General features: G+C 44.5%; 2 protein-coding genes across 4 annotated transcripts in view; one reads left to right on the top strand and one right to left on the bottom strand.

Annotated features, from left to right (window-relative positions):
- Window positions 1-18,679, top strand: part of rcan2 (regulator of calcineurin 2) — a 120,555-nt gene extending 101,876 nt beyond the window's left edge. For both annotated transcript variants that reach the window (XM_038963199.1, XM_038963200.1), the window contains 3 exons: window positions 1,819-1,992; window positions 5,541-5,712; window positions 15,147-18,679. In XM_038963199.1, coding sequence (XP_038819127.1) covers window positions 1,819-1,992; window positions 5,541-5,712; window positions 15,147-15,301 — 501 coding nt within the window. In that variant the 3' untranslated portion in view covers window positions 15,302-18,679. The remainder of the gene's footprint in view (window positions 1-1,818; window positions 1,993-5,540; window positions 5,713-15,146) is intronic.
- A 4,157-nt stretch (window positions 18,680-22,836) lies between these two features.
- Window positions 22,837-27,910, bottom strand: part of LOC120019761 (mitochondrial peptide methionine sulfoxide reductase-like) — an 87,307-nt gene continuing 82,233 nt past the window's right edge. For both annotated transcript variants that reach the window (XM_038963197.1, XM_038963198.1), the window contains one exon: window positions 22,837-23,374. In XM_038963197.1, the coding sequence (XP_038819125.1) occupies window positions 23,210-23,374 (165 nt within the window). In that variant the 3' untranslated portion in view covers window positions 22,837-23,209. The remainder of the gene's footprint in view (window positions 23,375-27,910) is intronic.

Here is a 27,910-nt window from a genome sequence, read left to right as displayed (position 1 = left end):
TAAAATTCACCCATCTTATTGTGGGAAGCTTGTGGAAGGCTACCCAACATGTTTGACCCAAGTTAAACAATTTAAAGGCAATGCTACCAAATACTAATAGAGTGAATGTAAACTTCTGACCCACTGGGAATGTGATGAAATAAAAGCTGAAATAAATCATTCTCTCTACTATTATTCTGACATTTCACATTCTTAAAATAAAGTGGTGATCCTAACTGACCTAAGACAGGGACTTTTTACAAATATTAAATGTCAGGAGTTTTGAAAAACTGAGTTTAAATGTATTTGGCTAAGGTGTATGTAAACTTCCGACTTCAACTGTATATTGTTCACTTGTCCTGTGAATGACCTGGTCTATGAACTCTATCTGCTTGGGTCATCCTGGGGTCATGAGGTGGGACCATAGAGGACAGACCGCTCTCTAGAACATAGCTACAGTAACAAATCAAATCAAATTGTATTTGTCACATACACATGGTTAGCAGATGTTAATGCGAGTGTAGTCGAAATGCTTGTGCTTCTAGTTCCGACCATGCAGTAATATCTAACAAGTAATCTAACAACTTCACAACAACTACCTTATACACACAAGTGTAAAGGAATGAATAAGAATATGTACATATAAATATATGGATGAGCGATGGCCGAACGGCATAGGCAAGATGCAGTAGATGGTATAGAGTACAGTATATACATATGAGATGAGTAATGTAGGGTATGTAAACATTATATAAAGTGGCATTGTTTATAGTGGCTAGTGATATATTTATTACATCCAATTTTTTATTATTAAAGTGGCTAGAGATGAGTCAGTATGTTGGCAGCAGCCACTCAATGTTAGTGATGGCTGTTTATCAGTCTGATGAACAGAGATGTTGTGTCAGAGATCAGCCCTGAGGCTGTGAGAGAATTTCCCAGAACTGACTATCTCCCATCTTCTCCTCTTTCCCCTCGCTCTGCCTACCTCTGTATCTATATTCCCTCACTTTGTCTCTCCCCCCGTCTCTCTTTCTCTCTCCCTTCTCTCTCGCTCTCTCTGTCCTCTCTCTTTCCTCGCTTTACGGAGCACAGGGCAGGTCTGGGATGTGAGATTATCCTCAAATTAGACAACTTCATTAGCTCTGCTCTCCAGCAGGAAATTAATGCTAAACGAGCGGCTAGGCTAGATTCCAACCAACCAACCAACCAACCACACACACACACACACACACACACACACACACACACACACACACACACACACACACACACACACACACACACACACACACACACACACACACACACACACACACACACACACACACACTAATGATCTCACCAACACTAATGATAACAAAGCATCTATAAATAGGCTGAGTGAGTGACAGAGGGAAGTGCCACTCAACTTGACCTTTCTGTGGTGACACCTCTACTTGAGGAACACACAGATCTATCAAGACTAGAGGAAACCAGCAGCACTAAGGAGGACAAGACAGACAGCTCCTTATCTCTCTCTCTCTTGCTCTCCATCTCTCATCTGGCCAGGTTTAATGAATGGGAGGTTTATTGGTTAGGCAACAGAAAACATAGTCTTGTTTACACCCAGTAAAGAGACCTGCAGCATCCTCTGTCCATGATAAACAGCTTATTAACTAGAGAAAGGATTCTGTGTTTCCTGGAGGAGGCTGCAGGGAACCTCACCCCAGACACTGCTTCATGTCTCCCTCTCCCTCCGTCTACTGTATTATTCATGCCTTGGCATTTACCACCTGAAACCATATTATCCACAACCTCATCTGTGGTTTGTTTTTGTCTCTCTATATTGGCTTTGTTCAGGAGATGTTCGAGTCCCTGTTCCTGGCCTACGATGAGCGGGTGACGTTTCAGCTGTTCAAGAGCTTCCGGCGTGTCCGCATCAACTTCAGCAACCCCAAAGCAGCCGCCAGCGCCAGGATAGAGCTGCACGAAACGCCCTTCAGAGGCAAGAAGCTCAAACTCTACTTTGCCCAGGTCAGTAGCTATACAGTACAACAAGCAGGACTGACTGCTAACAGACTGGGACTTTGATTTACCCCTTATGTTAGTTCTGTTGTCTATTGCTGGAAGGAAAGGACACATTAAAGTGATGCTCCAGAGCTTTTGTTTAATTTCAGCAATAGTTTTGAAAGTAGTGGTCACGAACCAAAATGGGTCCCCAAAAACGTTGTACAAATGTGTACTACATCATCCATTTTGTATGATATGTTACATCCTGCAAAACATTTATATATATATATATATATATATATATATATACAGTTGAAATCGGAAGTTTACATACACTTAGGTTGGAGTCCATTAAAACTTGTTTTTCAACCACTCCACAAATGTATTGTTAACACAAACTATAGTTTAGGCAAGTCGGTTAGGACATCTACTTTGTGTATGACACAAGTAATTTTCCCAACAATTGTTTACAGACAGATTATTTCACTTATAATTCACTGTATGACAATTCCAGCGGGTCAGAAGTTTACATACACTAAGTTGACTGTGCCTTTAAACAGCTTGGAAAATTCCAGAAAATGATGTCATCGCTTTAGAAGCTTCTGATAGGCTAATTGACATAATTTGAGTCAATTGGAGGTGTACCTGTGGATGTATTTCAAGGCCTACCTTCAAACTCAGTGCCTCTTTGCTTGACATCATGGGAAAATCAAAAGAAATCAGCCAAAAAATTGTAGACCTCCACAAGTCTGGTTCATCCATGGGAGCAATTTCCAAATGCCTGAAGGTACCACGTTCATCTGTACAAACAATAGTATGCAAGTATAAACACCATGGGACCACGCAGCCATCATACCGCTCAGGAAGGAGACGCGTTCCGTCTCCTAGAGATGAACGTACTTTGGTGCGAAAAGTGCAAATCAAATCAAATCAAGTTTATTTTATATAGCGCTTCGTACATCAGCTAATATCTCGAAGTGCTGTACAGAAACCCAGCCTAAAACCCCAAACTGCAAGCAATGCAGGTGTAGAAGCACGGCGGCTAGGAAAAACTCCCTAGAAAGGCCAAAACCTAGGAAGAAACCTAGAGAGGAACCAGGCTATGAGGGGTGGCCAGTCCTCTTCTGGCTGTGCCGGGTGGAGATTATAACAGAACATGGCCAAGATGTTCAAATGTTCATAAATGACCAGCATGGTCAAATAATAATCAGGAGTAAATGTCAGTTGGCTTTTCATAGCCGATCATTAAGAGTATCTCTACCGCTCCTGCTGTCTCTAGAGAGTTGAAAACAGCAGGTCTGGGACAGGTAGCACGTCCGGTGGACAGGTCAGGGTTCCATAGCCGCAGGCAGAACAGTTGATCAATCCCAGAACAACAGCAAAGAACCTTGTGAAGATGCTGGAGGAAACAGGTACAAAAGTATCTATATCCACAGTAAAACAAGTCTTATATCGACATAACCTGAAAGGCCACTCAGCAAGGAAGAAGCCACTGATACAAAACCGCCATAAAGAAGCCAGACTACGGTTTGCAACTGCACATGGAAAAATGTCCTCTGGTCTGATGAAACAAAAATAGAACTGTTTTGACATAATGACCATTGTTATGTTTGGAGGAAAAGGGGGAGGCTTGCAAGCCGAAGAACACCATCCCAACCGTGAAGCACGGGGGTGGCAGCATCATGTTGTGGGGGTGCTTTGCTGCAGGAGGGACTGGTGCACTTCACAAAATAGATGGCATCATGAGGCAGGAAAATTCTGTGGATATATTGAAGCAACATCTCAAGACATCAGTCAGGAAGTTATAGCTTGGTCGCAAATGGGTCTTCCAAATGGACAATGACCACAAGCATACTTCCAAAGTTGTGGCAAAATGGCTTAAGGACAACAAAGTCAAGGTATTGGAGTGGCCATCACAAAGCCCTGACTTAAATCCTATAGAACATTTGTGGGCAGAACTGAAAAAGCATGTGCGAGTAAGGAGGCCTACAAACCTGACTCAGTTACACCAGCTCTGTCAGGAGGAATGGGCCAAAATTCACCCAACCTATTGTGGGAAGCTTGTGGAAGGCTACCCGAAATGTTTGACCCAAGTTAAACAATTTAAAGGCAACGCTACCAAATACTAATTGAGTGTATGTAAACTTCTGACCCACTGGGAATGTGATGAAAGAAATGAAAGCTGAAATAAATCATTCTCTCTACTATTATTCTGACATTTCACATTCTTAAAATAAAGTGGTGATCCTAACTGACCTAAGACAAGGAATTTGTACTAGGATTAAATGTCAGGATTTGTGAAAAACTGAGTTTAAATGTATTTGGCTAAGATATATGTAAACTTCCGACTTCAACTGTATATATATATATGTGTGTGTGTGTTTGTGTTACAAATTAGTAAGTGCTTAAGATCTTGGGCTGCATCTTTAAAACACAAGCTTTAGTTAGGGTGTGTAGTTCAGGGAAAAACTGTGTTTATGGAAAATAGTCTCATGTTTACATTTTGTCACCAATGCAGTGTGACTAATAATAAAACCCTCTCCAGGGTGTGTGTGTGTGTGTGTGTGTGTGTGTGTGTGTGTGCGCGCGAGTGTTTGTGCCCTCCTCCTTGCAGAAGCAGCTTGTGATTGCTCCACATTAGCCAATAGGCCTGTCTAATTCCTCTCCCAATGGTTATCAGGGTCACAAGCGCTCCGCTGAAGCAGAGAGAGAGAGATGAAGTCCATGACTTCTATTCCTGTTAGAGATCATATCTGCAGGCCGGTGTGTTACGCTGTGCTGCCTGGAGACTGGACGACACAGACACTTCACAGCACTCTGATGATCTACATGTGATCTGGACCTATTAGCTGTTAGTCAAGATGACAGGCCAGGGGGTGATGTGGCTCTGTAACCCAGTAAACTAGTGTTGGTCCTGGAGAGCAGGGAGGTCTGTAACCCAGTAAACTAGTTTTGGTCCTGGAGAGCAGGGAGGTCTGTAACCCAGTAGACTAGTGTTGGTCCTGGAGAACAGGGAGGTCTGTAACCCAGTAGACTAGTGTTGGTCCTGGAGAGCAGGGAGGTCTGTAACCCAGTAGACTAGTGTTGGTCCTGGAGAGCAGGGAGGTCTGTAACCCAGTAGACTAGTGTTGGTCCTGGAGAGCAGGGAGGTCTGTAACCCAGTAGACTAGTGTTGGTCCTGGGGAACAGGGAGGTCTGTAACCCAGTAGACTAGTGTTGGTCCTGGAGAGCAGGGAGGTCTGTAACCCAGTAGACTAGTGTTGGTCCTGGGGAACAGTGGAGAGGAACCCATGGCCCAGACAATGATCCTTCCCAGTCAGTGTCCTTTAACCTCAGCTCTCTGGCTGGCTGAATCAGCTCTCAGCAGGACCCTTGGAACTAAGATGTGGAACTAACTGACTGTCTGGAGTGTAGAATCGTACAGCCTTGTCCTGGATTATTTTTTAAAAAGCCAATCACTAAGAGACATCTGATTAAAACTGATTCACTAATTATTGGTCTGTATCCCCCCCCCCCCCCCCCTCTCTCTCTATCCCTCTATCCCTCTGTCTCTCTATCCCTCCCTCCCCCAGGTCCAGAACCCAGTATCAGACGGTGATAACCTGCACCTGGCTCCTCCTCAGCCCTCTAAACAGTTCCTCATCTCCCCTCCCGGCTCACCGCCCATTGGCTGGCAGCAGATAGACGAGGCCACGACCGTCATCAACTACGACCTGCTCTATGCGGTGGCCAAGCTGGGCCCCGGTGAGTTATACCACTAGTTACAGTAGTAGCACCTCCCCTCGGTCAAGCAGGACGTCAGGTCACATTCTTCTTGTTTAAAAGGTACACCGGTCAGAACCTGTACCTTTAAATGTTATTGGTATTCATAGAATACATCCTCTGGTGCTGGTCACTGTGTGTCCTATAATCAGCTTTAATGCAGCCCTCTGTATAGGACACTAAGCCGTAGAGACTAGAGGAGAATTTCTATTGGCTGAAACCAGTGTTGGGGACAACGTGTTATAAAGGTATTGAGTAACAAAACTTGTCACTTTGATTGAAGGCAACAAGTCAAATGTAATATACAACTATTTTTAAGTAACGAATCCCCACACTGCCTGAATCCCAGTTGACCTTCAGATGCATCAGGAAGTTGTACTGCCGTGCAATGTAAAGCCCTTTGAGTCCTTAAAAAGTCTTTATGATCATAACAAGACTATCAACTCCTGTATATTTCCACCTCAGCTTATAGGGAAGGTTGTGTTCTGGCGTTTATGACCGTGTCATGTCCAGAAGTCCAGTTAGTGTTTGTGGTGGACCACCCACGTAGACCGACAGAGTAGGTGACTGCCCGGGAGGTGACCGTCCATTTCATTGAAGATGAGTCAGGTCACCCTCTCTACTCCCCAGCTGTTGGTCTGATTACGTACTGTAGCCTACTGTTCCCATTGGAAACATGGTCCACCAGGTTGATTACAGGCAACAAGCCATTTACACATGTATTTAAACTGAGGAGGGACATTCCACACAAGGTTGTCTCACATTATAGTATAGTCCCAGAGTCCATCTCAAATAGTCCTGTATTTAGATCCATGGACATGTTTAGCGCTGTCTGTCACAGGCTATGTAATACTACCTAGTAGGTTTCCTATGAAATCTATTGATTCAAAAGAATTTCACACACAATAGAATATGACCGAGGTTGAGATGGAGCGACTTGTCATGTCGGTAACATCTCTCACTGGTTTAAGACATGATTTTGATTTAATGAACAGCACTTCAGTTCCGAATGTATCCTATCCTCTTTCGCTCCCCGCTGCTCCAGTCTGCCTCTGTTTTCCATGCCATCAGAGGGGCCGTGCTACTTCGCTAAATTGAATTTGCCGCCGACTTGAAAGCGCCGCGACCCAAAGCAGTGCCCCTCTCTTCACAAAGGTTCCGCTGCACGTCGTCATGTCAACCATGAATAATGCATGAGGGTGAGAGACGTTAACGACCTGTCACTACTGACTCCCTGTACACTAATGGTTTATTCATCTCTGCTATGAGAGGAATATCGACAAGTCTCTCTCTCAACCTCCCCAACTCTCCTCTGGGATATAGTCACCTCAGCCACCATGTCATTCAGTCAGGAGAGAGTGACAACCACAATTGTGTCTGGCTTGATAATGATGGCTGTCTTTGAGTAAGAGGTTTAGTCAGAGCAAGCAGCGGATGCAAATGGGAATCAGTTAGCTGTTATGTCTTCTTGTCGTTTGAAATAGACCTAAACGGAGTGTCAATCATCTTTTTGTCTGGCATGTCTGGCATGTTTTTTTATATCTCACTAAATGCCTGATACTAGAGTGCTTTTTGTCCAGCAAAAAGCCAAGTTTGGTGATTACATAGTGTCCAGTAGTTAAGCTGTGAAGCTAGGCTACTATTTTCTTACAATGCTTCATCTCAGTGTGTATGTAAATGTACAGGGATTATATTCCATACAGCCAGAGTCAAGTCCATCTGCCTTCCTGGCCAGAGCCTCATTTTCTTATCAGAACAGCTGTTTCACAGATTCTTGCCATTCTGCTAATTTTAGCTTGACTTTGCTGGAGCTGCCAAACACATGGTTAACTCCCACGTAAATAAACCCTTACTCCCAGTCAATGATATGAAGGGAGGGAGAGAGAGAGAGATAACACCTGCAGTTTCTTGCTAACCTCTCTCTTTCTCCCTCTCACGCTCTCTCTCATTCCTTCTCCCTCCCTCTCTCGCTCTGCTCTATCTCCCCCCCCCCCCCCCCCCCCCCCTCTGCCCAACTGACACTACCTCAGGTCAATCAAGGAGGCCATTTTGAAAAGTGAATATTGAATGTCACGCACTGTCTGTCTGTCTGTCTGTCTGTCTGTCTGTCTGTCTGTCTGTCTGTCTGTCTGCCTATCTCTTCTATTTGTAGCTGCAGTGGATGTTAAAATGGCTCTGGGTGGTGGGTTGGGATGTAGGAACATTTAGATTATGCAACAGGGTTTGACATTACTAACTCTCAGCTGTCAACCCCCTAAGGAACTGTATCTTTCTTTCTCTCTCTCTCTTTCACTTTCTCTTTCTTTCTTTCTTTCTTTCTCTCTCTCCCTCTCTCTCTCTCTCTTTCACTTTCTCTTTCTTTCTTTCTTTCTTTCTTTCTCTCTCTCTCTCTCTCTTTCTCCCTCTCTCTCTCTCTCTCTCTCTCTCAATTTCAATTTCAATTACATTTCAATTTAAGGGACTTTATTGGCATGGGAAACATATGTTTACATTGCCAAAGCAAGTTAAATAGATAATAAACAAATATTGCTGCGATGGCACACCGTTTTTATTTATTTAACTAGACAAGTCAGTTAAGAACAAATTATTATTTACAATGACAGCCTAGGAACAGTGGGTTAACTGCCTTGTTCAGGGGCAGAACGACAGATTTTTACTTTGTCAGCTCAGGGATTCGATCTAGCAACCTTTCGGTTACTGGCCCAACGCTCTAACCACAAGGCTACCTGCCGTGTGGTATTTCACCCAATAGATATGTGAGTTTATTAAAATTGGGGTGGGTCTGTGTAATCTGAGGGAAATATGTGTCTCTTATATGGTCATACATTTGGCAGGAGGTTAGTAAGTGCAGCACAGTTTCTACCTCATTTTGTGGGCAGTGAGCACATAGCCTGTCTTCTCTTGAGAGCCAGGTCTGCCTACGGTAGCCTTTCTCAATAGCAAGGCTATTCTCACTTTATTCTTAAAAATATATTTTACTAGGCAAGTCAGTTAAGAACAAATTCTTATTTTCAATGACAGCCTAGGAACAGTGGGTTAACAGCTTTGTTCAGGGGCAGAACGACATATTTTTACCTTGTCAGCTCAGGGATTAGATCTTGCAACCTTTCGGTTACTGACCCAACTCTCTAACCACTAGACTACCTCCCACCCACTTATTCTGTACATAGTCAAAGCTTTCCTTAATTTTGGTATAGTCACAGTGGTCAGGTATTCTGCCACTGTGTACTCTCTGTTTAGGGCCAAATAGCATTCTAGTTTTCTCTGTTTTTTTGTTAATTCTTTACAATGTGTCAAGTAATTATCTTTTTGTTTTCTCATGATTTGGTTGGGTCTAATTGTGTTGCTGTCCTGGAGCTCTCTCTCCCCCCAAATCCCATCAAAACACATCCCGCTGAGAGTTATCTCACTCTCTCTCGCTCCATCTATCCTCCCTCTCTCTCGGTCCCTCTATCCTCACTCTCGCTCCCTCTATCCCTCCTCCTCTCTCTGATCTGATACGCTGGGGTCATCCCTATACCTCAGGGAATAGACTGCAAGACTGCATAGGCCCACTAACTGGAAGATACCGTAGGCCTACAACTAAGATTGGTTACTCATATGAGTCCTCAAGATCAGTTGCATTTGAATAGAATGATCTTCCTGTATCTATCAAGATAGACATACAGTACACTTACAATCCTCTCATATTTACTGGAACACCATTTCATATTCATATTGAGTTCCTGTTTGATATTACGCACATCTATTATCATGTAATAGTAGTGGATAGTGGTACTGTAGGTAGTGATTCACCTAGTCCAATGAAGCACAAGATGGTGAAAGTGATCTTACCCGTCACTGTAACCAGGCTCATTGTGTACGGGACATTGACAGGCTTCATACTGTATAATAACTCTACAGACGGTTAGAGTTGGTTCTAAGCAAATCTCCCATTCATAGTCATTAACACTGTAGGTGTACTTGTTAGTGGAGCCCAGGCCCTGTTAGTATGGGTCAGCCTGGGCTACAGGTACGTCTCTCTGGGGCCGAGAGCTCTCTCTCGCTTGGTGTAAACCCCCAGGACAGCTGGAGGTTACCACCATACACCAGCCACTTCATGGCCTCACAGCCCTCTAAGTCGCTCTATATGGTGTCTAACTTTTACAAGCACAAAAATATCCCACTTGAAACGTTCCTTTACTAGTCAACCATGCAGGTCCCCTCACAAGCACACAGTGATACATCTGGTGGAACCCACAAACCCTATAAGTCCCTTTCACTACTAACTGAATCACTGTAAGTGTATACAGCACATGAAATGTCTCTCAAGTGACTGCATTCTTTCCTCTGTTTAGGGACTAGAGTGGGTTGCATAAGAGATTCATTTAAAGGATATTGCATATTCATGGGAGTGGAGCAGAGCAGGATCAAACTGGTCTTTACCTCCTGTATCGCTGGCCTTTCGTTTATACACTGACCTAGAATCAGAAGTGGAGCAGAGGCTGTCTCTGAACTCAGAGGTCAGAGACTGACATGAGGTCAGGGAATCGTAGTGCTTGAAGATGACTGTGTGAAAACAGTGTCTTTGGAGTAGAGGGTAAATGGTATGTACTGTAAGCAAGTGGGAATGGTTATTATCTGACATGTTTAGAACACTTCAAGTGCAGCAGCTAAAATGTGATTGGGCTAACAATAACGATGCCTTGGTGGTGAATTTCCTGGTACACTGAAGTAGCACTTCAGTGATAAGGCCTGGTCATATGCCTTTTATGTCATGGAATAGAGTGCAGTATGTATATGAACGTACACTTTTAAAACCCTGTTTAGACTCTGATGTAAGGCTGTAGAGTTCAGTTTGTATAGAAACATTTTATTTTAAAGCTCTACCTTTTAAACTGTAAACATTACAGGCGCTTACCATAGCTATCTGGCATACATCATTAGTGTATGTTTGTGTGTATGCGTACGTGCATACTCCATAGTGTGTGTGTGTGTGTGTGTGTGTGTGTGTGTGTGTGTGTGTGTGTGTGTGTGTGTGTGTGTGTGTGTGTGTGTGTGTGTGTGTGTGTGTGTGCGTGCGCGTGCGTGTGCGTCATTATGTGATAATTAGCTGTAATGTTGTCGTTATCAGAACCCCTGAGACGTACTAAATGACAGATGATAGCTAGGGTATACTGTATAACAGCTCTTAAGGAGAGTGCTGAACCCCCAGTGTGGAGATGAGTGTGTGTTCTGGGCTCTGTAACTGATCTGGGAGTGAGTTGACTGATACTTATACAGTTCCATGATGTTGTTCTGAGTACTGGGCGTGTGCTGGGCCTCTATTACCCCCCCTCTCATTCTCTTCCTCTCAGTACCTCCCCTTCTCTGTCTATTTCATTTTCACTCTCTTCTCTGTTTTCTGCATTCCTCTCCCTCTCCCCTCCCCCTTTCTCCCCCCTCTACCTCTCCCTCTCTCCCCCCTCTCCCTCGCTCCCCCTCTACCTCTCCCTCTCTCCCCCTCTACCTCTCCCTCTCTCCCCCCTCTACTTCGCTCCCCCTCTACCTCTCCCTCTCTCCCCCTCTACCTCTCCCTCTCTCCCCCTCTACCTCTCCCTCTCTCCCTCTTTCTGACTCTGACTGTCTGACACGGAGCGACAGCACGCAGCAGCATTGACGTCACCCAGCGGTTGGCTGAGGAGCCCAGTCCTCAGGAGAAATGGAGGGAGGGAGGGAATGAGGGAGGGAGGATATTGCTTCAGTCCTCCCTGGGTTCAGGTCCTCCTAACCAGAGAATTACAGTCTTTCTGTATATTAAGCTTCTGCCCCCAATTCTCACATGACCGTTTAGTAATTATGAGGAGAAAATCATCACCCAGGTTGAGTTTGCCTCTCCTCACTGATTTAGTGTCTCTCTTGGAACCAGGGCTCCCTCTTGAGGTCATGTACACATTTACATTTTCAAATGTCTTGTACTGACCATCTCTTCCTCTCTCCCCCCTCTGCTCTCTCTCTCCCCCCTCTGCTCTCTCTTTCCCCCCTCGGCTCTCTCTCTCCCCCCTCGGCTCTCTCTCTCCCCCCTCTGCTCTCTCTCTCCCCCCTCTGCTCTCTCTCTCCCCCCTCTGCTCTCTCTCTCCCCCCTCTGCTCTCTCTCTCTCTCCCCCCTCTGCTCTCTCTCTCCCCCCTCTGCTCTCTCTCTCTCTCCCCCCTCTGCTCTTTCTCTCCCCCCCGGCTCTCTCTCCCTCTCTCTCTGTTTAAAAAAAAACTACAATTTAGGGGGTAGATCAGCTTTAATATTGCAGGTAGATTGTAGCTTCCATCAATGTAATTATCTGCATCACTTCCAACCCCCCATATATATTTGGGCATATATAAATAAATAAATATATATATATATACACATACATACATACATACATACATACATACATACATACATACATACATACATACATACATACATACATACATACACACACACATACACACATAAATACATACATACATACACATATATATATACACATTTAAAAAAAAAAAAAATTCCTTTATTACTTTCTAACCCTACCACCCCTCCCCTAACTAGTGAACCATAAAACTAGTGAACAACAACGCTTAGGCTTCTACTTCCAGCTTATACATACTATATATACTATATACATTTTATGGACACAGTCTATTTTACAATAGTTCTATTTTGTTTGTTTTTACTCCTGTCCTTCCTCTACCCTCAACCTCTCCCATCTATTACTGATGTCCTTCCTTTACCCTCAACCTCTCCCATCTATTACTGATGTCCTTCCTCTACCCTCAACCTCTCCCATCTATTACTGATGTCCTTCCTCTACCCTCAACCTCTCCCATCTATTACTGATGTCCTTCCTCTACCCTCAACCTCTCCCATCTATTACTGATGTCCTTCCTCTACCCTCAACCTCTCCCATCTATTACTGATGTCCTTCCTCTACCCTCAACCTCTCCCATCTATTACTGATGTCCTTCCTCTACCCTCAACCTCTCCCATCTATTACTGATGTCCTTCCTCTACCCTCAACCTCTCCCATCTATTACTGATGTCCTTCCTCTACCCTCAACCTCTCCCATCTATTTCTGATGTCCTTCCTCTACCCTCAATCTCTCCCATCTATTACTGATGTCCTTCCTCTACCCTCAACCTCTCCCATCTTATTGCTGATGTCCTTCCTCTACCCTCAACCTCTCCCATCTATTACTTATGTCCTTCCTCTACCCTCAACCTCTCCCATCTATTACTTATGTCCTTCCTTTACCCTCAACCTCTCCCATCTATTACTGATGTCCTTCCTCTACCCTCAACCTCTCCCATCTATTACTTATGTCCTTCCTTTAACCTCAACCTCTCCCATCTATTACTGATGTCCTTCCTCTACCCTCAACCTCTCCCATCTATTACTGATGTCCTTCCTCTACCCTCAACCTCTCCCATCTATTACTGATGTCCTTCTTCTACCCTCAACCTCTCCCATCTATTACTTATGTCCTTCCTTTACCCTCAACCTCTCCCATCTATTACTTATGTCCTTCCTTTACCCTCAACCTCTCCCATCTATTGCTGATGTCCTTCCTCTACCCTCAACCTCTCCCATCTTATTGCTGATGTCCTTCCTCTACCCTCAACCTCTCCCATCTTATTGCTGATGTCCTTCCTCTAGCCTCAACCTCTCCCATCTATTACTGATGTCCTTCCTCTACCCTCAACCTCTCCCATCTTATTGCTGATGTCCTTCCTCTACCCTCAACCTCTCCCATCTTATTGCTGATGTCCTTCCTCTAGCCTCAACCTCTCCCATCTTATTGCTGATGTCCTTCCTCTACCCTCAACCTCTCCCATCTATTACTGATGTCCTTCCTCTACCCTCAACCTCTCCCATCTATTACTGAGCTTCCTCTACCCTCAACCTCTCCCATCTATTACTGATGTCCTTCCTCTACCCTCAACCTCTCCCATCTATTACTTATGTCCTTCCTTTACCCTCAACCTCTCCCATCTATTGCTGATGTCCTTCCTCTACCCTCAATCTCTCCCATCTATTACTGATGTCCTTCCTCTACCCTCAACCTCTCCCATCTATTACTGATGTCCTTCCTTTACCCTCAACCTCTCCCATCTATTACTGATGTCCTTCCTCTACCCTCAACCTCTCCCATCTATTACTGATGTCCTTCCTCTACCCTCAACCTCTCCCATCTATTACTGATGTCCTTCCTCTACCCTCAACCTCTCCCATCTATTACTTATGTCCTTCCTTTACCCTCAACCTCTCCCATCTATTACTTATGTCCTTCCTTTACCCTCAACCTCTCCCATCTATTGCTGATGTCCTTCCTCTACCCTCAACCTCTCCCATCTTATTGCTGATGTCCTTCCTCTACCCTCAACCTCTCCCATCTTATTGCTGATGTCCTTCCTCTAGCCTCAACCTCTCCCATCTATTACTGATGTCCTTCCTCTACCCTCAACCTCTCCCATCTTATTGCTGATGTCCTTCCTCTACCCTCAACCTCTCCCATCTTATTGCTGATGTCCTTCCTCTAGCCTCAACCTCTCCCATCTTATTGCTGATGTCCTTCCTCTACCCTCAACTTCTCCCATCTATTACTGATGTCCTTCCTCTACCCTCAACCTCTCCCATCTATTACTGAGCTTCCTCTACCCTCAACCTCTCCCATCTATTACTGATGTCCTTCCTCTACCCTCAACCTCTCCCATCTATTACTTATGTCCTTCCTTTACCCTCAACCTCTCCCATCTATTGCTGATGTCCTTCCTCTACCCTCAATCTCTCCCATCTATTACTGATGTCCTTCCTCTACCCTCAACCTCTCCCATCTATTACTGATGTCCTTCCTTTACCCTCAACCTCTCCCATCTTATTACTGATGTCCTTCCTCTACCCTCAACCTCTCCCATCTATTACTGATGTCCTTCCTCTACCCTCAACCTCTCCCATCTATTACTGATGTCCTTCCTCTACCCTCAACCTCTCCCATCTATTACTGATGTCCTTCCTCTACCCTCAACCTCTCCCATCTATTGCTGATGTCCTTCCTTTACCCTCAACCTCTCCCATCTTATTGCTGATGTCCTTCCTCTACCCTCAACCTCTCCCATCTATTACTGATGTCCTTCCTCTACCCTCAACCTCTCCCATCTATTACTTATGTCCTTCCTTTACCCTCAACCTCTCCCATCTATTTCTTTCACAGAAGTTCTTAAAGTATACATGTTTTACAGGCACAGTATTTTTTACATTAGTTATCTAGTTGATATTAGTTGTTATTACTCCCAACCTTCAGCTCCATTCAACCCCTCCCATCTATCTCTTAACACCATCCATATTGGATTTCTATTTGCCATGTATTTTTCAACTGTGCTAAAATGTTGCTCTCTCTCCCGTCTCTCTCTCTGTCTACAGGAGAGAAGTTTGAGCTGCATGCGGGAACAGAGTCCACCCCCAGTGTTGTTGTCCACGTCTGCGACAGCGACACCGAGGAAGTGGAGGAACCAAAGAATTGCCCCAAACCAAAAATCATCCAGACCCGGCGCCCTGACCTTCCTACTTCTCACTGAACTCTGTCCCCCTGCCACTTCCTGCCGTAACATCGTCATCTGGAGGAAGGAGAATCGATCCCCCGTCTCTCTCTCACAGGAACATTCCCCGTGTTCAGCACTCCCCACCCTACGGCCGCCCCGCCCGGGCCAGAAGGGGAGTGCTCTCTGTTCCTCATCCTCGTCGACATACAGCCGTTGATGTGCTACATGTATGATTGTGTTGGCAATACTCCATACTTACATCAAGATTCAGCCACCATACCCTCAGTGATTGGTTCCTGTCTGTATGATTCTGTTGTTGTAATGTCACACAGTTAGCAGTGATGGGGCAGCACCTTGCTTTGAGCTCGGGCCTCTGATTGGCTTAGGGGCTGTGGCGAATGCCAGTGTAAAGAAGCCCATTGGTCGCCTTTATAGACGTGTGTTAGCCTTGCTCTCGCTCCACTGCGTATGTACCACAAGCACTGACAATGAATAGCGCTTCTCTCATTAGGGCATGCTAGCTACTGAGGTGGTGGGATGACTCTGGCGCTGCATGAGTTAAAGTAATCTGAAGGAGCATTATGGTCAATACTTTGTCTTATAGTCCCTTCAAGTTGTCAGAGGTTATTCATCGTGTTATCAGTGCTGTCTGTCGACCATGGGAGTTCTTTCAATCTTGCATGCACTGGTCTGATATAGTTTGTGTGTTTACTTTGTTCTGTTTTCTGTATGAAGCTGTCAATTTGACCTCTCTCTCTCTTCTCTAACTTCTCTCTTTTATCTCCCTGTGTTTTCTGGCTATCGGTGTTCTTCACAGAAAACAATGCTAATAACAGTTACAATCCATGCATCTTACAGTGGAAGCATTATGTACAATGACATTTCTGTGATTGTTCCTCAATGTCAATCTTTCTGTGTCCATGTCTTGTCCCCAAAAGTCTGGTTCAAGAAAAAGGAGTATAAGAAAACAAAAGAAAAAACTTAACAAAGAAAAAACGGAATGCCTGGTGGCCACCTTTTCCTCATAGGCTGAAATGGAAAGCCAATCATATATCATCACGTGAAGCCAGTCTATAAAGTGCATGGTTACATTTTTATAGAGATATTGTGTTGTCTGAGAACCGTGGTTCAGTCATGGGATTTCCTCGTGTTTCCTTTATGTGCCTCTGTAGGGAGCGAGAAAGAAACATTTATTCAAACTCACAACGAAGAAAATAAATGCATGATGATGATCCTGAGAGGAGTAAAACAGAAAAAAATGATGTTATTACAGAGTTATGTTACACAAATCTTCCAAGTGCTATTACACAGTTTCTGTCGAGATGGTCAAGGGGAATTACATACTGTACTCACACACACAACCATGTTTGTTTTCCTTTATTGTGTTTTGTTTTTCCTGTGTTGGTGTGCCTGGTTTAACTTATAGGCAGTAGAACAAGCCCTGTACAAATTGGACCTCCCTGTCTATTTGTGGAGAACTGGCGTTGTGATCAATTTTCTATTGTCCAAACTATTGACCCATCCTGTTTCAGACATTGCACCTACACTCTGATTCTACATTACTGTGACCCACTGATTCAACCCTGGGTGCTTTTATACACTCTAAACCCTCACTGTAACCCCTCACTGTACATCATTCCAATCCCCATCTCTGATAATGATGGCTCAAATGAACAGATTTGATACCCAGTTCAAAGTGCACTAACTGAATTTTTTTTATTCCAACCAGCTCCAGTAGGTTGTAGTTTTATTCCAACCAACTCCAGTAGGTTGTAGTTTTATTCCAACCAGCTCCAGTAGGTTGTAGTTTAATTCCAACCAGCTCCAGTAGGTTGTAGTTTAATTCCAACCAGTTCCAGTAGGTTGTAGTTTAATTCCAACCAGTTCCAGTAGGTTGTAGTTTAATTCCAACCAGCTCCAGTAGGTTGTAGTTTTATTCCAACCGACTCCAGTAGGTTGTAGTTTAATTCCAACCAGTTCCAGTAGGTTGTAGTTTAATTCCAACCAGTTCCAGTAGGTTGTAGTTTTATTCCAACCAGCTCCAGTAGGTTGTAGTTTAATTCCAACCAGCTCCAGTAGGTTGTAGTTTAATTCCAACCAGTTCCAGTAGGTTGTAGTTTAATTCCAACCAGTTCCAGTAGGTTGTAGTTTAATTCCAACCAGTTCCAGTAGGTTGTAGTTTAATTCCAACCAGCTCCAGTAGGTTGTAGTTTTATTCCAACCGACTCCAGTAGGTTGTAGTTTAATTCCAACCAGTTCCAGTAGGTTGTAGTTTAATTCCAACCAGTTCCAGTAGGTTGTAGTTTAATTCCAACCAGTTCCAGTAGGTTGTAGTTTTATTCCAACCAACTCCAGTTGGTTGTAGTTTTATTCCAACCAACTCCAGTAGGTTGTAGTTTAATTCCAACCAGCTCCAGTAGGTTGTAGTTTTATTCCAACCAACTCCAGTAGGTTGTAGTTTAATTCCAACCAGCTCCAGTAGGTTGTAGTTTTATTCCAACCAGCTCCAGTAGGTTGTAGTTTTATTCCAACCAGCCCCAGTAAGATGTAGTTTAATTCCAACCAGCTCCAGTAGGTTGTAGTTTTATTCTACCTGCAATATTTTCCTATCTGTTGTTGTATAACATTTACAGTCATTCTAATTAATATTTGAAGCAGATCAAAGGATGTTGGTAATAATGAGCCACTATCCTTGTGGAAGTCATAGACTTCAAATGCAATTTAATACAGGCCCTTTCCTAAAAAAACAGGTTTGAATCATGTATTGTATATGGTGCATATCAAATGGTTACAATAGTGTATTCCTCTTCCTTGTTTTATTTCATACATGCTGGCTTTAAGACACTATTCCCTCACTGTATGGTCAGATGGACCAGACACAACACAATGACATGCCACTGTCCAAGGTTTGTACTACAGCCACCATTACTACCCTTAATGAGGTGACTTGTATACATGCAATGTTTTTTGTTCTGGACTTTGGTGTCTTTCGCCTAGACCTCTGGTCTGTTGACTCGGCGCTAAAATCTTGTCCTGCAGTCACATTCCTCAAAACTTAAACACAGTAGACACTATGTACCTGTGTATAATTCAACATGTCCCAATATTTGTATTTTATTTTCAAATTAAAATCATTATATTATTATCTGTTTCTTCTAAGAGTCAGTTGGATTGGAAGGGAATATCAGTGATGGGGTAACCAATATGTGTATTGTGTAAAAAATTGTGTATGACCATCAATGTACTTGTCATTCTACATGTAACGTTACAACAACCTGCCTGCCTACACTAAGGAGACATATCTGTATATATTAATCAATACTATTTTTACTGCATTTTTGTACAAATATTCATGGTAGCCATGTACAAGTAGTTCAAATGATTCTATGGTAGTATTAAATAGTTTGGTTTTAATTAATTGTCTCGTGTTGTTATTTCATGGCTCTGTTGCTTATAGGCCTACTGATTGTATAGGAAAATGAAAAGCGTCTACATCACCTCCCCAGCCCAGCCTCCATCTACATGACTCCTATCTTGTAAAGTCTCCCCATTCAGCTAACCGTCACTCCATCCCATTTAATTCCCTTCCTTGTGGAACATCAGTGTGTAAGGCTAGCCACGGCCAATTCGGTGCAAGTCGAGTTTTTTCTCAAGAGCCATCACCATTGTACGGTGTTTCATTTTGAACAAAGAGGACATCACTGTGATAAACGCAACGTTCACCTCATCTCTCTCTCTCTTTCCCTTCCACCCTCTCTCTCGCTCCCGTTTGTTCCTTATTGCTTTATACTCTGTTGGAGATCGCTTGTTATTCCCCTCACTCCACTGTTGCCGTGGGTTTCTAGGGTGATGCTGACGCAACAGCCGTAAATCATGGTGGTGTTTCCAGTGCCCGCCCCTTCTAGTGTGGATGACAGGTTACAATATGACGCTGATGTTCATTGTTCAGTCAGGGGGCTACAGGCTATGTTTAGGAAGGCTTCAACTTTTTGTCCTTGCTGTAGGACAGAAATGACATGAAAAGTGGTGCTTTGACTCTCCCTCCTTTCCTCTCTACTCCTCAGTCTCCTGCCTCCTTCTAGCTGTTCGGTCATCCAGACACAAACCACTCACTAACTGGCTCCCATATAGACATGTAGAAACCACAGTCTTGGACTATAGGATGAGAATAAAGACACAACAGTGACATCAATCATCATTCTTGCCAAACATGTAACATTCACCAGGGTTGTAGAGTAATGGATTGTTTTATGGGTTGGAGTTAGGGTTTCAGCTCTAAGTGCAATGTATTATCAGTCTAGGGTCTAGGGTTAGGTAATACATGGTGGAGCTGAAACCCTAGAATGGTAATACAATGCACTTACAGCTGTTAGACTAACTCTTACCCTATCCTTTCAATGGGTACATGTAACACAATACTGGATTTATTACACTGTACTTATAGGGGTAATTACACGCTAATAACAAAATTGTAATGCAAAATGTGACCCTAAAAAATACTTGGTTTATTATTAATACATTCCATTACTTATTTTCAAAGCAGTGTTTATGTCCAATTTGCTTGCCAAACGTCTAGGTCTTTATGGAGCCGTTAGGAGACAGACCGTAAATAAAGTGTTTGCTGATGAACCTGTGGTTTTCAGTAATAATAATATGAGACTGTGATGCTTGTGAGTAATAGATTAGGATTTACCATCTTCTATTTCACTGCATCGTAAAACTTCACAGCAGACATAAATCAATTCGCCTCTCTGCAGAGCAGAGCAATATCTGCATGGCCCACTAGGAGGCAGTAAATACCTTCCATTTTATAGGCTGCCTGTTTTATGGCCACATTTAAGCAGCTGAGATTTGATTTTATGGGTGTTATTAAAAGGAATGATCATATCATTATAAAGTGAAATGCCACCATAAAATAATCTATAGCCCCGTTTATACCTGGTTCTAACTTGCGTCCTTTGTCTTGATTTTGTCCACATTCTGATTGTGCCCACATTGTCAGACAGGTGTAGACAATCAAAAGACACATTGTAATGCGTTCAGATCTTCCTGCCCACATCCGGAGGTAGTCAGACACGCATTGTGTCTGGATATCTTACAAGTGTAAACAGATCTGGACAGAGAAACCATTTATATCATAATTTTTCCACCCTATAAAATCATTAACAGGTGGCACCATTGACTGATTACATCAATGTGTCTTACATTAAATAAAAAATCATATTTTGAAAGAATAGCTGTGAAATAATTTGCATAAAGGAAGGGACCAGGAAATCTGGTCACAATGCAGACACAGTAGATGGATAACAGACACATTTTAATACCATGTGTAGACACATTTCTGGAAATATGGGTACAATCAGAATGTAGAAAAGATCAGGACAAAGGACCCATGTTAGTACCAGGTATAAACGGGGCTTTTGAATGCCTGTTAGCATGTGGACAATGTTGAAACATCACTATAGTGCTAGAATGACAGACAGTAGGCCACTCTGTACAATAGAATCATTTCAGACTAGCTCTGTCCGTGTTCCATTGCTAATATTTATTTCATCGAGTGTATAAATATATCATTTGTTTCTTTGTTGGTAAAAATGTGTGTGCGTATCAGTGGTTCTTTCAGGGGGAGATGCTGTGTGACTTTCTGTATGTGCCTATAGTACATATATGTGAGCATGCTGCGTAGCTCTACGTTTTGTTTTGATTAAGCGTGTGTTTGTGTGTGAGTGCGCGTGCGTACGCGTGCTGTTACCATGCTCCAGTGCTCTGACAATGGTCCTGCATCCTGATCCCCAGAGCTAGGCGAGCTGTGCCCAGGCTGTGGTGGCAGATTTGGGGCAGCTGAGGTGGAGGAGCTTGGGGCAGGAGCCACCTGGTCTGGGTCTGGGGATTAGCCCAGCCAGCATGGCCTTCAGCTGCCTACTGAAACACCTCAGCAGAGTTTCACCACAACCAACCTTTACTACCATCATTATGTTTACTGAAACAAACACCTCAGCTGAAAAACCTCACAAGTCTGTCCGTTCGTCCGTCCATCCATCATCCATCCATCCAGTAGAACAATCACTGATTCACCTCACTAACACTCCTCCTTATTATTACATCCAAACCCAACCAAAGACCATGCTTAGGCTACTGTAGAACTGCAACTCACCCTCACAAACCCCACATCAGCCGATGAAAACTATTGTTGTTCAGCGGAGGAGTGTTAAGGAGAATGGCTTTGGAAAAAATGTCCTGCATGTTTTTTACAGCGTCAAAAGATTCTTCAGCGATAGAAAAAGGATTCAGCCCATTTCCTTGGGTTGTTGGGAACAATGGTTTCTCTACTGGCTCTGTTCCAGCAGCAGCCCATTGTAAACGGACATGATCACAGCGTATTGGCACGCTGTTTGTTAGTGAAGAGAACCAACGCTACACCAAAGGAATCATATCCTGGAATGCATGTTAATGTACCAGTCAGACATCTTTTAGAGCAGCAGTCTACAGTAAGAAGTACGTCAGACATCTTTTAGAGCAGCAGTCTACAGTAAGAAGTACCAGTCAGACATCTTTTAGAGCAGTAGTCTACAGTAAGAAGTACCAGTCAGACATCTTTTAGAGCAGCAGTCTACAGTAAGAAGTACGTCAGACATCTTTTAGAGCAGCAGTCTACAGTAAGAAGTACGTCAGACATCTTTTAGAGCAGCAGTCTACAGTAAGAAGTACCAGTCAGACATCTTTTAGAGCAGTAGTCTACAGTAAGGAGTACCAGTCAGACATCTTTTAGAGCAGTAGTCTACAGTAAGAAGTACCAGTCAGACATCTTTTAGAGCAGTAGTCTACAGTAAGAAGTACCAGTCAGACATATTTTAGAGCAGTAGTCTACAGTAAGAAGTACCAGTCAGACATCTTTTAGAGCAGCAGTCTACAGTAAGAAGTACCAGTCAGACATCTTTTAGAGCAGCAGTCTACAGTAAGAAGTACCAGTCAGACATCTTTTAGAGCCGTAGTCTACAGTAAGAAGTACAAGTCAGACATCTTTTAGAGCAGCAGTCTACAGTAAGAAGTACCAGTCAGACATCTTTTAGAGCAGCAGTCTACAGTAAGGAATACCAGTCAGACATTTTGCTTGACAGCCGATTGTGCATCAATGTGTCCTTCAGCCATTAGGCCTACCCACAGTTCGCTCCAGTCCCTGTGTGGGGAGGGGAACTGCCAGCCTCTCTGTGTGTGTGTGTGTGTGTGTGTGTGTGTGTGTGTGTGTGTGTGTGTGTGTGTGTGTGTGTGTGTGTGTGTGTGTGTGTGTGTGTGTGTGTGTGTGTGTGTGTGTGTGTGTGTGTGTGTGTGGTGTGTGTGTGTGTGATGCTACCCCTCTCTATCTCTCTCTCACTGTGTTATAGTGATGCCAAGCTACACAGGCCCTGGCAGAGGGCTCTCTCCCACTGAGTGTTTGCCTGCACAAGCCACACACACCCCTCTGACAGATGAGTCAGGGAGTGATCAGAACAAGGCTTAAGGCAAAGATCACAGAAAGGAGGTCATCCAACACACCAAACACCACGCAACGGAACCAGCCAAACAGCCATACATATCAACACACCGCTTCATCATTTAATCCACCAGCACACACCACAGAGTTCAATCAGATGTACATACTGTAGTTGATTTGATTCAAACAAGACAATGTACACTAAAACCTGAATGTGCATTCATTTAAACAGGTCTTATGTGTGTAGTGCTTGATTACCAAACTACTTAAATTAATACAAGACTCAGATACGGACTGTTTTTATATAAACCCTGAATATGCTTCAGTACTGCATCATAATTAAGGTGACTTCCATTTAACTTACTAGAAAATAGACTTATTTTGCAATGAGCAAGCGAAAATGCGTATTTACATTTCCTAGTCAAAATCAGACAATCAGAGGTTGGTGGTCATTCCCTATTGGACAGAGGTGGTTATTTCTTGAGTCCTATTGGACAGGAGACTCCGGTGCCGCTCAGGCCACAGTATCCGCCGGGGTTCTTGCTGAGGTACTGCTGGTGGTAGTCCTCAGCATAGTAGAACTCCTGGCTCCCGGCTATCTCTGTGGTGATTTCTCCAAAGCCCCCCTCTATCAGGACCTGTAGAAACAAAAACAACGCTATATCATTAGGACTGACCTTCATGAATGAATGGCTCAGGTTTGAAATGATGGTTCACTAATGAACCATTTTGGAACCATTTTCATGCCTTCTTCCATGTAATTACATTCAAAACATTTGTCTGCCTCCTTCAAGGAAAATATTTTCTTACAAAGAAATGTATTGTTTTTCAAGATTACACATACTCTTACTGTTAGTAGTGTTACAGCTAGTTCTCTCTCTCTCTCTCTCTCTCTCTCTCTCTCTCTCTCTCTCTCTCTCTCTCTCTCTCTCTCTCTCTCTCTCTACTCTCTCTCTCTCTCTCTCTCTCTCTCTCTCTCTCTCTCTCTCTCTCTCTCTCTCTCTCTCTCTCTCTCTCTCTCTCGCTCTCTCTCTCTCTCTCTCTTCTCTCTTCTCTCTCTCTCTCTCTCTCTCTCTCTCTCTCTCTCTCATTTGTAAAGCATTGGAGCAGTGCTCAGAGAGGTCATTAGTGCTCAGGGTGGCCCTACGGGTGAGGCCCAGACAGATGTCGACTCACATGCCCCAGATGTGCCCAATGTGTGTGTGTGTGTGTGTATGGGCATCGGGTTTGTGTGTGTGTATGAGCTGTGACATGCCCCCACCGACCCAGTATACCCAATGCCTGCAGCACGTTTATATGGTCCACACACCTCAGCCAGCCTGGCCTGGGTAATCTCCTCTAACCCCCAGTACAGGGCCGTCTAAGCAGGTACACCTCAGCCAGCCTGGTCTGGGTAATCTCCTCTAACCCCCAGTACAGGGCCATCTAAGCAGGTACACCTCAGCCAGCCTGGTCTGGGTAATCTCCTCTAACCCCCAGTACAGGGCCGTCTAAGCAGGTACACCTCAGCCAGCCTCACTGCTTTTCATCCTCTATGAAAAATCACAACAACAAAAAATAATGTTGGACTTTTTGGGGTTACTTGTGCCTGGTGTCAGAACTCTGGGTTGAACTGTATACCAATGACACAGTTAGGCACCGGGAGCGACTCCCCACTGAAATCCCATTCCACATCACAGCACCTGTCCAAGTGGCAGTCAGTCAGTCAGTCAGTCAGTCAGTCAGTCAGTCAGTCAGTCAGTCAGTCAGTCATGTTTAATAGATAGAGCCAGGCTGAATATCATTCGAAATCAGCCTCTGCAAGCAAGGTTTACATTTGAAGGGTACACTAGTCTAGCATGTACAGCCTATTGAGAAATCCAGGTTGGAAGTTCTTGTGAGAATATGGAGATTCTAAGCTGAGAAATGGTTATGTTCAGGGGAAAGAGGACAAAGTGGGGATATTGTTGACACAGTGCCACTTGGGAGATTCAAGAAAGTGATGCAAGGATGTGTCTATTGCTTTCCTTCTCTCTTTCTCTCTTTCCGTCTTTCTTTCCATCTTTCTCTCTTTCCATCTTTCTCTCTTTATCTATCATTTCCCACTCTTGCTCTCTCTACCTCTCCTCCGCCAACCTCCCCCTATCACTAATGTTTGTTACTAAGTGTCTATGTGTGTGTGTGTGTGTGTGTGGCAGGGAGGGGGGGACAGTGGGCTGCGTGAAGGAACCTGCCAACTACCTAATTTCTCGGACCATCTGCCTGGAGGCAGCCACGCACCTGTTAGGAGCAGCTGCCACTGTACAGGAGACAGGAGAGAGAGAGAGAAAGGTAGCACAGAATCAACTCTCCTCTCCCGGCCAGAACCAGCTCCAGTCCTAGCTCTATATACCTTCATCCCCAGCCCCAGCTCTATATACCTTCATCCCCAGCCCCAGCTCTATATACCTTCATCCCCAGCTCCAGCCCCAGCTCTATATACCTTCATCCCCAGCTCCAGTCCTAGCTCTATATACCTTCATCCCCAGCCCCAGCTCTATATACCTTCATCCCCAGCTCGTCCTAGTTATATATACCTTCATCCCCAGCCCCAGCTCTATATACCTTCATCCCCAGCCCCAGCTCTATATACCTTCATCCCCAGCTCCAGTCCTAGCTCTATATACCTTCATCCCCAGCCCCAGCTCTATATACCTTCATCCCCAGCTCCAGTCCTAGCTCTATATACCTTCATCCCCAGCCCCAGCTCTATATACCTTCATCCCCAGCTCCAGTCCTAGCTCTATATACCTTCATCCCCAGCTCCAGTCCTAGCTCTATATACCTTCATCCCCAGCTCCAGTCCTAGCTCTATATACCTTCATCCCCAGCCCCAGCTCTATATACCTTCATCCCCAGCCCCAGCTCTATATACCTTCATCCCCAGCTCCAGTCCTAGCTCTATATACCTTCATCCCCAGCCCTAGCTCTATATACCTTCATCCCCAGCCCCAGCTCTATACACCTTCATCCCCAGCTCCAGTCCTAGCTCTATATACCTTCATCCCAGCCCCAGCTCTATATACCTTCATCCCCAGCTCCAGTCCTAGCCTCTATATACCTTCATCCCAGACCCAGCTCTATATACCTTCATCCCCAGCCCCAGCTCTTATACTTCATCCCCAGCTCCAGTCCTAGCTCTATATACCTTCATCCCCAGACCCAGCTCTATATACCTTCATCCCCAGCCCCAGCTCTATATACCTTCATCCCCAGCTCCAGTCCTAGCTCTATATACCTTCATCCCCAGCCCCAGCTCTATATACCTTCATCCCCAGCTCCAGTCCTAGCTCTATATAACTTCATCCCCAGACCCAGCTCTATATACCTTCATCCCCAGCTCCAGTCCTAGCTCTATATACCTTCATCCCCAGCTCCAGTCCTAGCTCTATATACCTTCATCCCCAGCTCCAGTCCTAGTTATATATACCTTCATCCCCAGCTCCAGTCCTAGCTCTATATACCTTCATCCCCAGCTCCAGTCCTAGTTATATATACCTCCATCCCCAGCTCCAGTCCTAGCTCTATATACCTTCATCCCCAGCTCCAGTCCTAGCTCTATATACCTTCATCCCCAGCTCCAGTCCTAGTTATATATACCTTCATCCCCACTCAGTCTAGCTCTAATATACTTCATCCCCAGCTCCAGTCTAGCTCTATATACCTTCATCCCCAGCTCCAGTCCTAGCTCTATATACCTTCATCCCCAGCTCCAGTCCTAGTTATATATACCTTCATCCCCAGCTCCAGTCTAGCTTATATACCTTCATCCCCAGCTCCAGTCCTAGCTCTATATACCTTCATCCCCAGCTCCAGTCCTAGCTCTATATACCTTCATCCCCAGCTCCAGTCCTAGCTCTATATACCTTCATCCCCAGCTCCAGTCCTAGCTCTATATACCTTCATCCCCAGCTCCAGTCCTAGCTCTATACCCCAGCTCCACCGCCCCACCACTGGGGCGGCAATCTAGCCTAGTGGTTAGAGCGTTGGACTAGTAACCGAAAGGTTGCAAGATCGAATCCCCGAGCTGACAAGGTCACACACACACACACACACACTGTCGTTCTGCCCCATAACAAGGCAGTCATTGAAAATAAGAATTTGTTCTTAACTGACTTGCTTAGTTAAATAAAGGTAAAATAAATACTGTAGCCCAGCTCCACCATATTTACCCAGCTCCATATAGGTCATGGAAGGATATCCACAGACATTTAGGCCTCTCATTAACTCTCTCAGCCTCATCATCCCTCTACCTCTCACTCTTCTCTTCCTAATCTTTCCTATGCCTCTGCCCCTTTCTAGTCTCTCTGTCAGCCTCTCGCTGTCTCTTTCTCCCTCATCCTCTCTGTCGCTCTCTAACCTCATCCTCTCTCTCTGTCCATCATTCACTCCCACATCCTCTCTCTGTCTCTCGTTCTCCCTCATCCTCTCTCTCTCTTTCTCTCTCTGTTTCCCTCTCTGTTTCTCTCTCTCTCAATCTCTCTGTCTCTCTCTTGCTATCTGAGGCCCTGTGTGTGCTTTACAGTGGGGCTTAGCAGCTCCTATATCTCAGCATGGACACCCAGCGGGTAGCTATCGCCATCCGCAGTTCACCACCGGGTGCACGCCAACCCCTGGTTGGCGCCGGGCCAAGCTGGCACCGCCAGATATGATTTGAGACACGCATTTTTCTGTGGTGGTACCGAGTTGGGACGTCATGCCATCGTTCTGAATACCCATCATGGCAGCCTCCCTAAGAAGCCTGGTCGCTAGGGAGACCTCAGCTGCAGTGGGCAGCGCTAACACTTATTGTCACAGCTAGACGGGAGGAAGATGTGTGTGTGTGTGTGTGTGTGTGTGTGTGTGTGTGTGTGTGTGTGTGTGTGTGTGTGTGTGTGTGTGTGTGTGTGTGTATGTTTAAAAATCCAGGGCTGTAGCTAAGATAATGCAGTGGCAGGTGGCATTTTTTTCTCCCACTCAGCTCTGGAAAATGGAGCAGAGCAGGAGCTTGAGACAAAAGGCTGAGGTGAAACAAAACAAGGTGAGCAGGCCTGGTGGAGGCTGACCACTTGGCAGGACATTAAACCCAATCAGCAGTAGTCTATTTATAGTCTATTTCTGGCCAATAAAGGATGTGTAAAGAGTGAAATATTTAATTGAGCGTTAAGAGGTTGTAA

Source organism: Salvelinus namaycush, chromosome 24 (genome assembly GCF_016432855.1).
Source record: "Salvelinus namaycush isolate Seneca chromosome 24, SaNama_1.0, whole genome shotgun sequence".
NCBI classification, from domain to species: domain Eukaryota; kingdom Metazoa; phylum Chordata; class Actinopteri; order Salmoniformes; family Salmonidae; genus Salvelinus; species Salvelinus namaycush.
This window is presented reverse-complemented; position numbering and strand designations above follow the sequence as displayed.